Source organism: Alosa pseudoharengus, unplaced genomic scaffold (genome assembly GCF_046254945.1).
Source record: "Alosa pseudoharengus isolate Yale_2024_CS ecotype anadromous, Long Island Sound unplaced genomic scaffold, YU_APseudo_1.1 YU_APseudo_1.1_scf_15, whole genome shotgun sequence".
NCBI classification, from domain to species: domain Eukaryota; kingdom Metazoa; phylum Chordata; class Actinopteri; order Clupeiformes; family Clupeidae; genus Alosa; species Alosa pseudoharengus.
The window spans coordinates 24,402,470-24,414,378 of record NW_027468620.1 but is presented as its reverse complement, the minus strand read 5'-3'; the positions used below and the strand labels follow the sequence as shown (position 1 = coordinate 24,414,378).

The 11,909-nt window shown below is 49.6% G+C and overlaps 1 protein-coding gene across 1 annotated transcript in view; it reads right to left on the bottom strand.

Annotated features, from left to right (window-relative positions):
- Positions 1-11,909, bottom strand: part of meis1b (Meis homeobox 1 b) — a 99,299-nt gene that overhangs the window by 59,706 nt on the left and 27,684 nt on the right. The window contains exon 8 of the mRNA XM_076285980.1: positions 7,177-7,322. Within this exon, the coding sequence (XP_076142095.1) occupies positions 7,177-7,322 (146 nt within the window). The remainder of the gene's footprint in view (positions 1-7,176; positions 7,323-11,909) is intronic.

Below are 11,909 nucleotides of genomic sequence, written 5' to 3'. Positions count from 1 at the left end.
CTCTTGCCTACTCTTTCTCTGCTTGGCTGCCTTCTTTCTAAGATAAACATTACAGCCAAAACTGAAAAGAGAAAAAAAATGTCAAAACAGCTGAGAGTAGAGTCGGTCAACTATGACAAACAGAAAGTAAAAACAGAACGAGGAAACACACACACACACTCACACACACACACACTCACACACACACACACACACACACACACAGCTATATCAGGTAGACTCAGACAACCTCAGTCTCTCTCCTCTCTTTATTCCAGTCCTCCATCTCTTCCTCATTCTTGTCCTTCTCTTTTTTCCCCCTTTGGAGTCTCATGGTTTGAGTAACCAGGGCAAGCCGTTTGATACACGCCGTTTGAAAATCCCTTTAAGCTTTTAATTCTGTGGCGCCTCTGCTGCTGCCCACTTAGATGAAATTAAGAAATAACCAGAGACCTCAGGCTACTAAATTGAATTTACAAATATTAATCTGAATGGACTTTTTTTGCCCTTGTCACACATGAATGAATGAACGAACGAGAAGACAAGAGACAATGTGCACACTTATAACTCCAGGCAACTTCCAGGAGTCTTTTCTCTCTCTCTCTTTTCTCTTTTTCTTCTGCCTCTCTTCTTCTTTCTCTTCTTTTGATTATTGCTCTTTTCGTCCAACACACACACACACACACACACACACACACACACACACACACACACACACACACACAGACACACACACATACACACGTTCTTTTGATTTACACGGATGCTGGTTGGTGGAATCTATCTCTCTCCTGAGGTTCTGGCTCCGGAGCGCCCAGGACTGGCCGAGCCGCTAGATGGGGGAGGCTCCCCCGTCAGGCCAGTCAGCAGGCGTGCCAGGGTTGCCATGGGTGACCAGTGCGCTGACATCCCGGCGCTCCGGCAATAAACAGCCGGTGACTAATGGCATGCGAGGCCCAGGCGACCCCTGACCCCTGATGGCCCGGGCGGGCTCTTTTTGACGAGGCCATTCATGGCGGCGCTCGGCAGGCTAACTGCTACCATGCCTGAACTTTGTTTACGAGGGCGTCCGTCTTCCTGACTCCACCGAGCCACGCGGGAACCCCTGGTGCCACATGGAGGACAAGAGGAAGAGGGGGGGAAAAAAAGAAAAGAAGGAAAAGAAAAGAGGAGAAAAACAAACGTTGTCCGTGTTCAAGCAGTATAAAATGGCAGCAAAAGGGCGAGCAACCTCGGCGTAGTTTATAGCTTTATAGCAAGAAAGTGAAATATTTCACTTTTGAAAAGATTCTCACGTGGATGACGGCAGTGCAAAGAGGCCTCCGCCTTCCTCCCATCTCCTGCTGTCTCTATAGGGGACAGTGAATTTGCTGGAGGCAGTTTCAACCGCAGAGGACAAAGATGTGGAGCACACGCACACATACACACACACACACACACACACACACACACACACACACACACACACACACACACACCCCTGCTCACACTCATCTCATGGGGTCGCTTCTATTTGGGTCTGTGATGACCCGAGTCTCTCTGAGCGAGCTAACGCAGAGGACGGCATGGAGGAGAGGAGTAGTGGACAGGCGTTGGGTGACCGCAGTTTTTTTTTTTTTTTCCGACGTCCAACACCCAACACGCCACTAATGATATGTGCGGTGGCATGCTGCTGCCATGGCAACGTGACGGACAGGTCTGATTGGCACGGCTGCTCCAGCAGAGGCTCGCGCGATGCTGCTGCAGTCTCTAGCCACACAAACAATGCAGGTAACCCCCATAGCTAGGGAATTCATACTGTTATCTCAGGCCCACTTCAGGGAAGGCTGGACTTTAACTCCTTTTAAGGAAGTGAAGTGAGGTGTACATGATGCATAAGAAAGTACATCGCTGACTAATACCCTCGACTGTTTTAAAAGGCAATGAGGCACAGGGACAGGCCCGCTCCCTCTCAGGTCAGTGCAGCGCTCAGAGCTTGTGTGCTTTTTTTAAGACGAATTCTCCAGAAATCTAGGCACCCCATCAAGAAAAAAGCCCAGCAAGCTTTCCAAGGTTTAATGCGTGGAGAGGTCATATGCTGAACATCTGTAATTCGGCCAGGCTAGCTAAAAATCTAGAAAGTACAAGCACAGCCGGTGAGTAAAAAATAAATAAATAAAAACTCATTTCTCTCCGCAACTTCAGCCTTCAGATTGCACCAGTGGAACACATTCACCCAAATTCCCCTCAAAACAGGGCACAGTGCCCCCCCCTAACCCCCCACCTACCCCAGCCTAAGACATCCCGACCCCCCCACCCCCCAACAACAACCCGCACCAGTTCTTTTTCTTCTCCCGCCCAACGCTCGGCTCTGGATTCTTGGGCGACCTCGGGCCCAGGGCCCTCTACGCGGTTGAGCTCAGAGAGTGCAGAAATGAGTTATAGCACTTTTCACACCTGTTTCTGCTCAAGACGCTGCTGCACCAAGACGTTTTTCCCCTCCCTCCCTCCCTCTTTCACCCTCTCACTCACTCACTCACTCTCTTTCTCTCCTTCCCTCTCTCCTTCTCTCTTTTTCTATCAGTCTCTCACTTTTTTGCACATTGTGCTTCCAGGGGTAAAAGAGCTGCACCAGCATTGTTACATCTGTACGCAAAAGAGCGCTAAATTAGAACCTAATTGCATTAACAGGGATTATGCCTTCCAGTAGAGGTTTTTTTTTTAACCCCCCCTTCTCTCAACATGAACACTGCATTAAATGAGGAGAGAAAAAAAACTTGAGAAAAAGGGGTTCGAGAGAAATGCACGTTGTGTGCTGCGGTTGCACTTTTATGGGCTGTGACTGGGGCTCTCCCCTGCTCCAACAGCTCTGTGTACAAATAAGAGGAGGAAGCCGCTCGCCTCTGTGCCAGCCTAGTATTCCTGTTGGTCCAAGAAAAAAGAAAAAAGGGGAAAAAAATGGAAAAAAAAATGCAAAGGCCCTCCTTATGGTGTCTGCATGGCAACAATATGAAGTCCTGGATTTCATCTAATTACTCTATCACATAATTTTGCAAATTGCCTTTTCATTGGGGAACAGAGTGCAAAGCACTGGCACAGTGGGAATTCAGGCAATGGCTTTCATTTACTACTCGTTTCTTGTTAAATTAAACAAGAAAATACCATTTGTGAGAAGAGGGTGGAAATCAGGAGGGGAAAGGAGGGAGGAGGAGGAGAAGGAGGAGGAGGAGGAGGAGGAGAGTAGAGGGGAAAAAAAGAGTCCAATTACACGGCAGAGGAGAAGGAAAGGGAGCAGGGTGCCCATGCATTTCTCTCCAGGACGCCTGGCACAATCCCACCATTTTTTCCCCTTTTCTGTTTCTGGTCAGATGAACAGAACCAACAACAGTCAGAGGAGGAGGAGGAAGAAAAAAAAACAACACTGAGCTAACAGGGGAAAAAAGTTTCAGGGTCCTTTTGTTGCTGTTGTTGTTTTTCTTACCTCACCGCAAGTTTATTGCATTGCGTTCACACCAGCACTTTACAGCATTCTGAAACACCCATGCGTGGAAGAGTAATTAGCTAAGTTCTTTTGTTTATTTCCGCAGTTTTTTTATACTCTCCACCCCCCCCCCCCCCCCTTAGCTCCCCCCACACACGCCCCTCTCGCTCTCTCTCTCATTCTTTTAACACGGGTGCCTGCAAATAGTTTCTATTCATTTGCTGTGCAACACCATCAACAATGCAGCGGCGAGACAGAATACCGAGCGTGGAGATTTCATCAATAGTTAATGTTTACAGCAACACGAAAAACACAAATGTGAAACACGCGCGTATCAGAGCAACTCTCCGAAGAGCCATAAGAGTCTGCCGGCTGTTCGGATCGTTTCGACCTCTATCTCTCCCCCCGCTGCGGGAAAAGTGTTTTTCGCTCTCCCACTCTCTCTTTCTTTCTCTCTGTCTCTTTGTCCCACCACATTGCGCGCTGTAGTAATCTCAGGCATCCACCCTCCTTCCCCTTCCGCCTCTGCACAATGGCTGCTCTGGTCCCTCCCGAAGAATTCTGGGTAAGTGCCTGACTGCTCTGGACGACGCACAAATGTGCGTGAGCATGTGTGTGTGTGTGTGGAGGGGGGGGGGGGGGGTTGTGTGGTTGGTTGGAGAGGGGTGGGAGTAGGCAGTGGCTGGAACAGGTAGTCAGGGTATCACTTCCAAAACGATTCTGACAAAAAGGAATCCGACCAAGGGTCTATGCCAGAGACTGAAGAACCCCTCTTTCCTTATCCACCTCTCCCTCTCTCTCTCTCTTACTCACTTGTCCTTCTTTCTCTTCCAATCCTTCCCCCCACACACTCCCGGAAAAAGCAGCTATCGTCTTACAGTCTGTTTGCGAGGGCCGCTAATTACGGTGGTGTTTATCTGCAAGGACCAGGCTGGGCTCCCCAGTCCTCACACCCTGCACTCTGTTGATTTAACACAAGAGGGACATCAGATGTTCACTTGTGACTCATCTCATCTCCCAGCTCTCTCTCTCTCTCTCTCTCTCTCTCTCTCTCTCTCCCTCTCCCTCTTTCCTTCCTTCTCTCTCTCTCTCTCTCTCTCTCTCTATCTCTCTCTCTCTCTCTCTCTCTCTCTCTCTGTGTCTGTGTCTCTGTGTCTGTTCGAGGCCCTGACAAGACTGTTAATGCTCCCCCCAGCCAAAGGGAGAGATGGGGACAGAAGGCTGCGGCAGCCTCATTGTCCACTGGGTCAGTCGACCATGCCTCACGTGCTGGTTGTTGTTTTGTTCGTCACACAAATGCTCCGGCTTTTAGGGAGCCGGGCGCAAGGAGCGAGTGAAATGAGTCTAATTCTCCAGACTCAGCCCGTAGCAGCAGAGAGCGAGAGAGAGAGGCAGAGGGAAAGAGAGAGAGAGAGAAAGAGAGAGAGAAAGAGAGAGAGAGAGAGAGAGAGTGAGCAGGACTCTTTTACAGAGCACTAGCAGAGTGTTTTTTGCCAGGCTCCCCTCTCTGCACAGTCACCCTTTTGGCAGCCGTTCAGTTCCAGGTTATTGGGCTTATTCCCTCATTCTCTCTCCCTCCTTTGCTCTTCCTTTACCCAATCACATTTCACTTCCCGCCCCCCCACCCCACCCCTTCTCCTAATTCATGATTCAGATTCTCAATCTTTCCTGCAGTCTACCTCAGTCTCTCTCTTTCTCTCTCTCCCTCACCCACTCTCTCTCTCTCTCTCTCTTGTGCTCTCTCTCTTCACTCTCTCTCTCAGGCTCCTGTGGCTGTGGGCTAGTTGTTGGCAGAGTGTCTGCCTACCCGCCAGGCACTCCTGATTTAGCTGCTCAGCTCTTGCACCCAAACCCAGAGAGACGCAAACCTACGAACAGCCTGCACTCAGAGCACACCGCAATTGGCCAGAGACAGAGGGAGAAAGAGAGAGAGAGGAAGAGAGAGAGAGAGAGAGAGAGAGAGAGAGAGAGAGAGAGAGAAAGAAAGAGATAGAGAGACGGGTCTGAGCACTGGGGTCTGGCATGGGTTCTCTCACTGACCTCCTCTCCTCTGCTCTCCCTCACCACCGTCACTGATAGCACCGGTCAGTGACTCAGAGAGCTTGCAGCTAATATAACCCTTATGATGCCTGTGACTGAGTGTGGTGTGTGTGTGTGTGTGTGTGTGTGTGTGTGTGTGTGTGTGTGTGGGGCGAGTGGACTCTCTTTACACACCTTCCCTCCTGAGGCCCCATGGAGAGCGAGTGTGTGTGTCCATGGCAGGGAGGGTGAGGGGGCCCAGGGGCATCTGGGGGTTTCTGGCGGGGGTGTAAGGGGGGGGGGGGGTGTAGGGTGTGCATGGGGGTAGTTACTGTGGCACAGATGTGAAGCAGAGAGGTGCACATGTGGGGGCATATGTTTGGGAATGATCAAATGGGTTCTCTCTCTTTCCCTCCACAGTTTGGTTAGAAACACATTTCCTCCCTGCACCCAAGATCAAATGAATGGTAACACTAATCTCTGTTTTCGGTGCGCGAGGATCAAACGTGAAATGGCAGACTGCTGGAATTTGTATTACTGCATGTTTACAAAATATCAGGGTTCAACACCTGTTAATTAGAGGTGTATTTCCAGTCGTTTGTTTATATGCGTAATTATGCATGTGTGTGGATATTTTGTATTTATGTGTATGTGTCTGTGTGTTTGTGTGTGTTTTTGGTGTGTGTGTGTGTGTGTGTGTGTGTGTGTGTGCGCGTGTGTGTGTGTGTGTGTGTATTTCCTCCTGAGTTACACAACTCAGTTTACCCCCAGCAATACTGTCCAAGTGTGCCTTTAATAGAGTCAGCAGTGCTGATTGGTAAAGATAAGTAGTGGCTTTACGGCATGTCAAACTTAAATTACTTTGTGGTGACTGAAATAGAGGAACTGCAATCCATCAAATGCCAGAGGAAGAGCAGACCACATCAATGCTCTTGTTGTCTCTTTGGCAGGTGGTGGTGGTGGTGGTGGGAGGGGAGGGGGGTGAACCGCACACACAATATTGGAGCCACTCTTCCTCAAATGCTGCATCTCGTGGCAGCCACGCTAAAGCTAAGTGTTGTTAATCGCTAATGTTTGTTCTCAATGTTAAAGTTGAGATTCAAATAGCTATCACTGGCACTCTTCTGTGTCTCATGTATCTCATGCCAACATGCTCTCTCTTCCTCTCATTCTCTCTCTCTCTCTCTCTCTCTCTCTCTCTCATTCTCTGCCTCTCACTCTCTGTTCATTAGCATGTGTTAGCTTTCCTCCAGAGAATGATGAGCTATCACAGAGTACACTAGAGAGGCCTTGAGGATCATCAAATCTCATCACTCAAATAAAACTTTAGATCAGGGTCGAGGTATGGGGGTATGTGTGGGGTGTGTATATATATGTGTGTGCGAGAGAGAGATTGAGCGTGTGAGTGTGTGTGTGTGTGTGTATGTGTGTCTGTGTGTGTGTTATCAGAGCATTTCTCTTAATAACGCTCATCTCTCCATAACATTCATCTTAAGCCAGAGGCAGTTTCTAGCTCCCCAACTTTCAAAACCGTCACGTTTCAACAGATGAGGGAGGGAGGAAAAGAAGTGCTCTGGTGCCCACAGACTACCAATCCAGCACTCATTTGAAGCGGTATCTTCAGAGCAGCTGGCACCATCATAAGTTGGCAAGACAGCCCGACTGACTTCCATCGAAAAAAGACAGGCAGGTTTGGGAGCACGGTATGCTGAACTTACCGTCAAGTGCTGGAAGAGCCATGCCCGCATAATGTTGGTGGCGACTTTGGGAAAGATGCCTCGCTTTTTGTTGCGTTTCTTCTCTTTGTCTGGGTCGTCATCGTCCCCTGTGCTGGGAGAGGCCACGCTGTTGTCCAGGACGTCACCTATCAAGACAGCACAGCACAGACAGAGACGGACGGTTAGCGCTCAGCTATCTTTTTCTCTCATTCAGCTGTCATAGACACACATGATGCACAGGCATCCACCTACACAAGCACACACAAAAGCACACACACACACACACACAGATACACACACAAACAGACACACACACACACACACACACACAAACACACACACACACACACACACACACACACACACACACACACACACACACACAAACACACACACACAAACACACACAACCATTCAACTCAACACAAACACATACAAACACATGCAAACTCACAGAGCCTGCTTTTCATACAATGTGGGTGAGAGCAAACAATGATGCTGTGATACGCCTGGGATATGGCAGGTCTGAATGCATTCATCTTTAATACTTTCATAAATAACCTTTTTTCCCCATTCTCCTGCGCCCACGGCGCTCGCAACCAAAGGGGGGGGGGGGGGGGGGAGGCACCGTAGTGAAAGAGAAGAAAAAGGAGGATGCGAGGAAGGAAAGGGGAGAGAGAAAGAAGAGAAAAGGGGAGCACAAAGGAGTTGTAAGGTGGCATTCTCACCCACTCGTCTATGTAGTGCTCTAAGTCACCAAAGAAATGAAAATGACAGCGAGATTTAGCCTTTATTATCCGAAGGGGGGGAAATATTTATTGAGGCTTGCCTTGGATACCTCAGGGGGGGGGGGGGGGGGGGGTGTTACACAGCATTACAAAAGGGGAAAGGGAGGGGACGTATACAGCTCCCACACAAATAGATGCCTTTTCAAAAACCAGCAGCATTTTAATGACAATGCTTCATGGGTGCTTACAGCAACCTGTGGGCGCTCGATAAGGCTTCATTAGCGGCCCTTGAGCAAACCAGGGGAGAGAGGCAGAAAGGGAGAGAAAGGGAGACAGAGTAAGTGAGAGGGGAGAGGGCTTAGCTTGCTTCCTGAACTGGGGGTGGGGGACTGTACTCAGGGCCCAACTGTGCCACCGATGAATGCAGGGAGAATAGACGCCACACACTGTCTTATTTATAACCACCCCAATTATGCCCGAGTGCTTTCTATGATTCAAGTCTCTCGCTCTATCCCTGCCTCGAAGAAATAGGAGAAGAGTCACAGTAATAGGAAGGAGGCCGCTTTTCATAATTGCTATTATCATAATTCAAGAAAAGCATCAATCCTGGGCCCCAGATGAAATAATAAATCATAAAAGAAACATGAGACAGGTAAACAAGCACACAGTGCTGGATATTTCAATGGGATAACTCACTTTTGTCTGCTTGTTTTGTAGCACTGGGACCAAAACCCGGGAGCGGTGTGGGGGAAACTGTTTTTTGATTGATTACGCATAAAGCCACTCACAGGCCTGATGCTATTCAGAGCGCCCAGGTACAGATAACTGCATTTCCACTCCTCTCTTTCGGCTAAGATATTTTTTGGGGGTTGGGGGTGAGGGGGGATGGGTGACACAAGGCTTCTGCATAAGCCCCGATTCATTGATAATTAATGTAAATGTCAGCGGTAATCCAGTTGGAGATAACTTTTTTCCCAGCTTTGCGCATCAATGGAATAATCAAGGGCCTAAAACAGTCTTTGCTCCCGATTACCTCAGGCAAAAGAATTCCTGAAAGCATGCCTTGAGGGCACCTGAATTATATACGCCATTAGGAGAGAGCAGGCTCTACATTCCATATAAAACACTCAGCCAGCGTTTTTTTTTCTTCTCAGCCTAGCCTCGCTCGCTCACTCGCTCGCTCCGAGACACAGCCAACCTCCAAGAGCAGCGAGGAGAGGAGAGAGGGGAGAGGGGAGAGGAGATTTCTCTAAAGTGAAGACTTATGTAGATACACAGCAGAGTGGGGCTTTTCAAACAAGGCTACGGCTGGAGAAACTGACCCCAAGAAAGAGCTGATACCAAAGCCCCAGCACTGATCAAACACACCCACACACACACATTCACACAAAACGAATGAAAAGACTGCTTTGATTGCATCATCAACTAATGCCAAAAACATCCCCTGCCTTACAAGAGTTTGTCCTTCCTACTGTTTTTAGGCAAATAGACCCTCTCCGCTCCCATCTGGGAGGAAAATGGGACCGCTGGTTTGTAATCTTAGACAAGATTTTCATTGGAAGCAAATGCTCTCAATCCGGTGTAAAGACCAGTTCATGTTCAGCAAAGCTTAAAATAATAAACCCAGGGCTCGTCCCATGCGAGTTAGGAAAACAGAAGCAAACACGGGATATCAGGACAGAGGAGTAGAGAGAGAGAGAGAGGGAGAAGGAGAGAGAGAGAGAGAGAGGGAGAGATGTGAGGGGGTGGAGAGAGGGTGAACTCTGTTGTGTGCTTGTTTTCTTGGGCTTCCCTCACTCTCCTCTCCTTGCTCTCGCCTTATGATGATGTTTAACCTCATTCCCTCAATATTTCTGCTTGAGTCTGACCCCTCCGATGTGAACTCTTAAAGAAAGGAGGAGAGAGAGGGGAATGGGGGGTGGCAGAGACAGAGCCGTCAATTTTATTGGCATTTCCATTTTCGCTGCAATTTGATACCGATCACCTCCATGAGGTCTGGGGCTAATTTCTCCTCCTCTCTCCCTCAGCCCCTCCTTCCCTCCCTCTTTCCCCACTCTCTCTCTCTCTCTGTCTCTCTCTCTCTTTCTCTTTCTCTTTTCTGTTTTCTCCTTTTATCCTCAACGCCGGTGAGAGAAGCTGAAAAGCATACGGGCACCGGGCAGGCACATTCGGCCGCAGCCCTGAGCCGCGTTTTTGGGTCGAATGTCAGTGGTAGTGACTGTGTGCCACCAGGCCGGACCTCTCCTCTGCCACCCGAATAAAAGGCGAGTCTGAAAGGGTGGAAATAATCATAAAAATGATGCTAGTCCATAAACAAGCTCTCAGCCTCATTAGTGCAGCAGCAGGCTCCACCGGCAGATTTATGCTCGATTCTTTTTTCCTTTTTTTTTCGCTGATGCCATGAGGAAATGCCACAGGCGAGCTAGGCCCGGCTGCTAATGGTTTATGACAGCGTCTTAGCAACTAGTGCGAAGGGGGTGGCTGTGTGCCGCAGTGCTGGCCGGCGAGCGAGAGCCAAAATGTCATCTCATGTGCCCATGTGTGGCGGAGCCTATGTGGCAATTAGAGGGCCGGCCAGCGACTGGAGCTGGCCACGGGCTCAGGGAGATGCCCTGCGGCTAACCGGGGAGAGAATTTTTTATGACCCTCCTCACACGGGGCCCCGCATCGCCCCTGTGCACAAATCAGGTTAGTGCTTCTCTCCAGCCCACACTGCCTCCACCTCCACCTCCACCTCCACCACCTCCACCTCCAGCAGCAGCAGCAGCAGCAGCCCAACCAGACCAGCAGTTTCCTTTGTCAAGGAGACATTGCTAGCTGCCACTGCACGTCCTCCGTTCACTCCCCTATTCTCTTTTCCTCTTCTTTTCTTCTTGGCTGGCTCCTCTCTCTCTCTCTCTCTCTCTCTCTTTCTTACTCTGCCCCCACCCCCACACTACCCTTTCTCATCCTCTGTGTCTTAGAATTTCCTCTGCGTCTGCCTCTATCTTGCCCCACATCCTTGTGTCTTGTCAGTCCAGCCCTCTCTAGGCACTTCCTGACATTATCAGAGGAAAGTGGGGTAATCCGATATGATCTGATTACTCCGAAAGGGCCGCTTTAATTGGTGCTACCTGTTCCTCTCGCTGGCACAGACACTCATCAGAAGGTGTCAGCCATTTTTTCTCGATGACTTACAGATTAGGCGCCCGTCACTTCAGCTCAGCGGAGCCGCGTTCGGATCGCGAGCGACAATCAACAACGACACTCCCAACGAGAAGGGGGAAAAAATTATGAAATGACGAAACGCATCCTGACGCGCACCATGTCGCATCATGCTGCGTCATGCTGCGTCGTTCTGCGTCACGCTCCGTTGAGTCACTCTCGAGGGGTCGAGCACATCAGTGGACAGCACTGGAGGGCGAGTGCCCAGGGATCTCGCAATCCCAACTTCAGCTCTGCGGCCAAGAGTTGTAAGTCAATCTGTCAAGATGCTTCCAGCACAGCTGCTTGCCCACCCCCCGCCCCATTCATTTCTCTGAAGGAGTGTTTGTGCAAAATTTTATAGGCCATGCTCTAGTGGCCTGTGTTGCGTAGCAAAGGCCGATTTTTTTTTCATCCTTCTTCTCATTCTTGTGTTTCTTCTTTTTCTTTTTAGCACCACATTTGGGTCCACGGATGATTTCTTGCAAGGCTGCGGCACTTTCCCCAGTGGAGCGATGCAGGTGACCTGTGGCCGCCACTGACTCACAATTCGCTTCTAAGATTTCAAACGCTGCCTGAGCTCACATGACTCCCGCTTGCCCCGTAAGGGGGAGGGGGGGGGGGGGGGGGCAACAGCCCTGGGCCTTCAGGGCCCACTATCTGGTTCCCTTCACTACTTATATATTCACTCACACATACACACACACACACACACACACACACACACACACACACACACATACACACACACACACACACACACACTCACAGAAACCTCTCATTCTCACCCATAATCACTGAGCGAGCGAAAAAAAGGGAGAT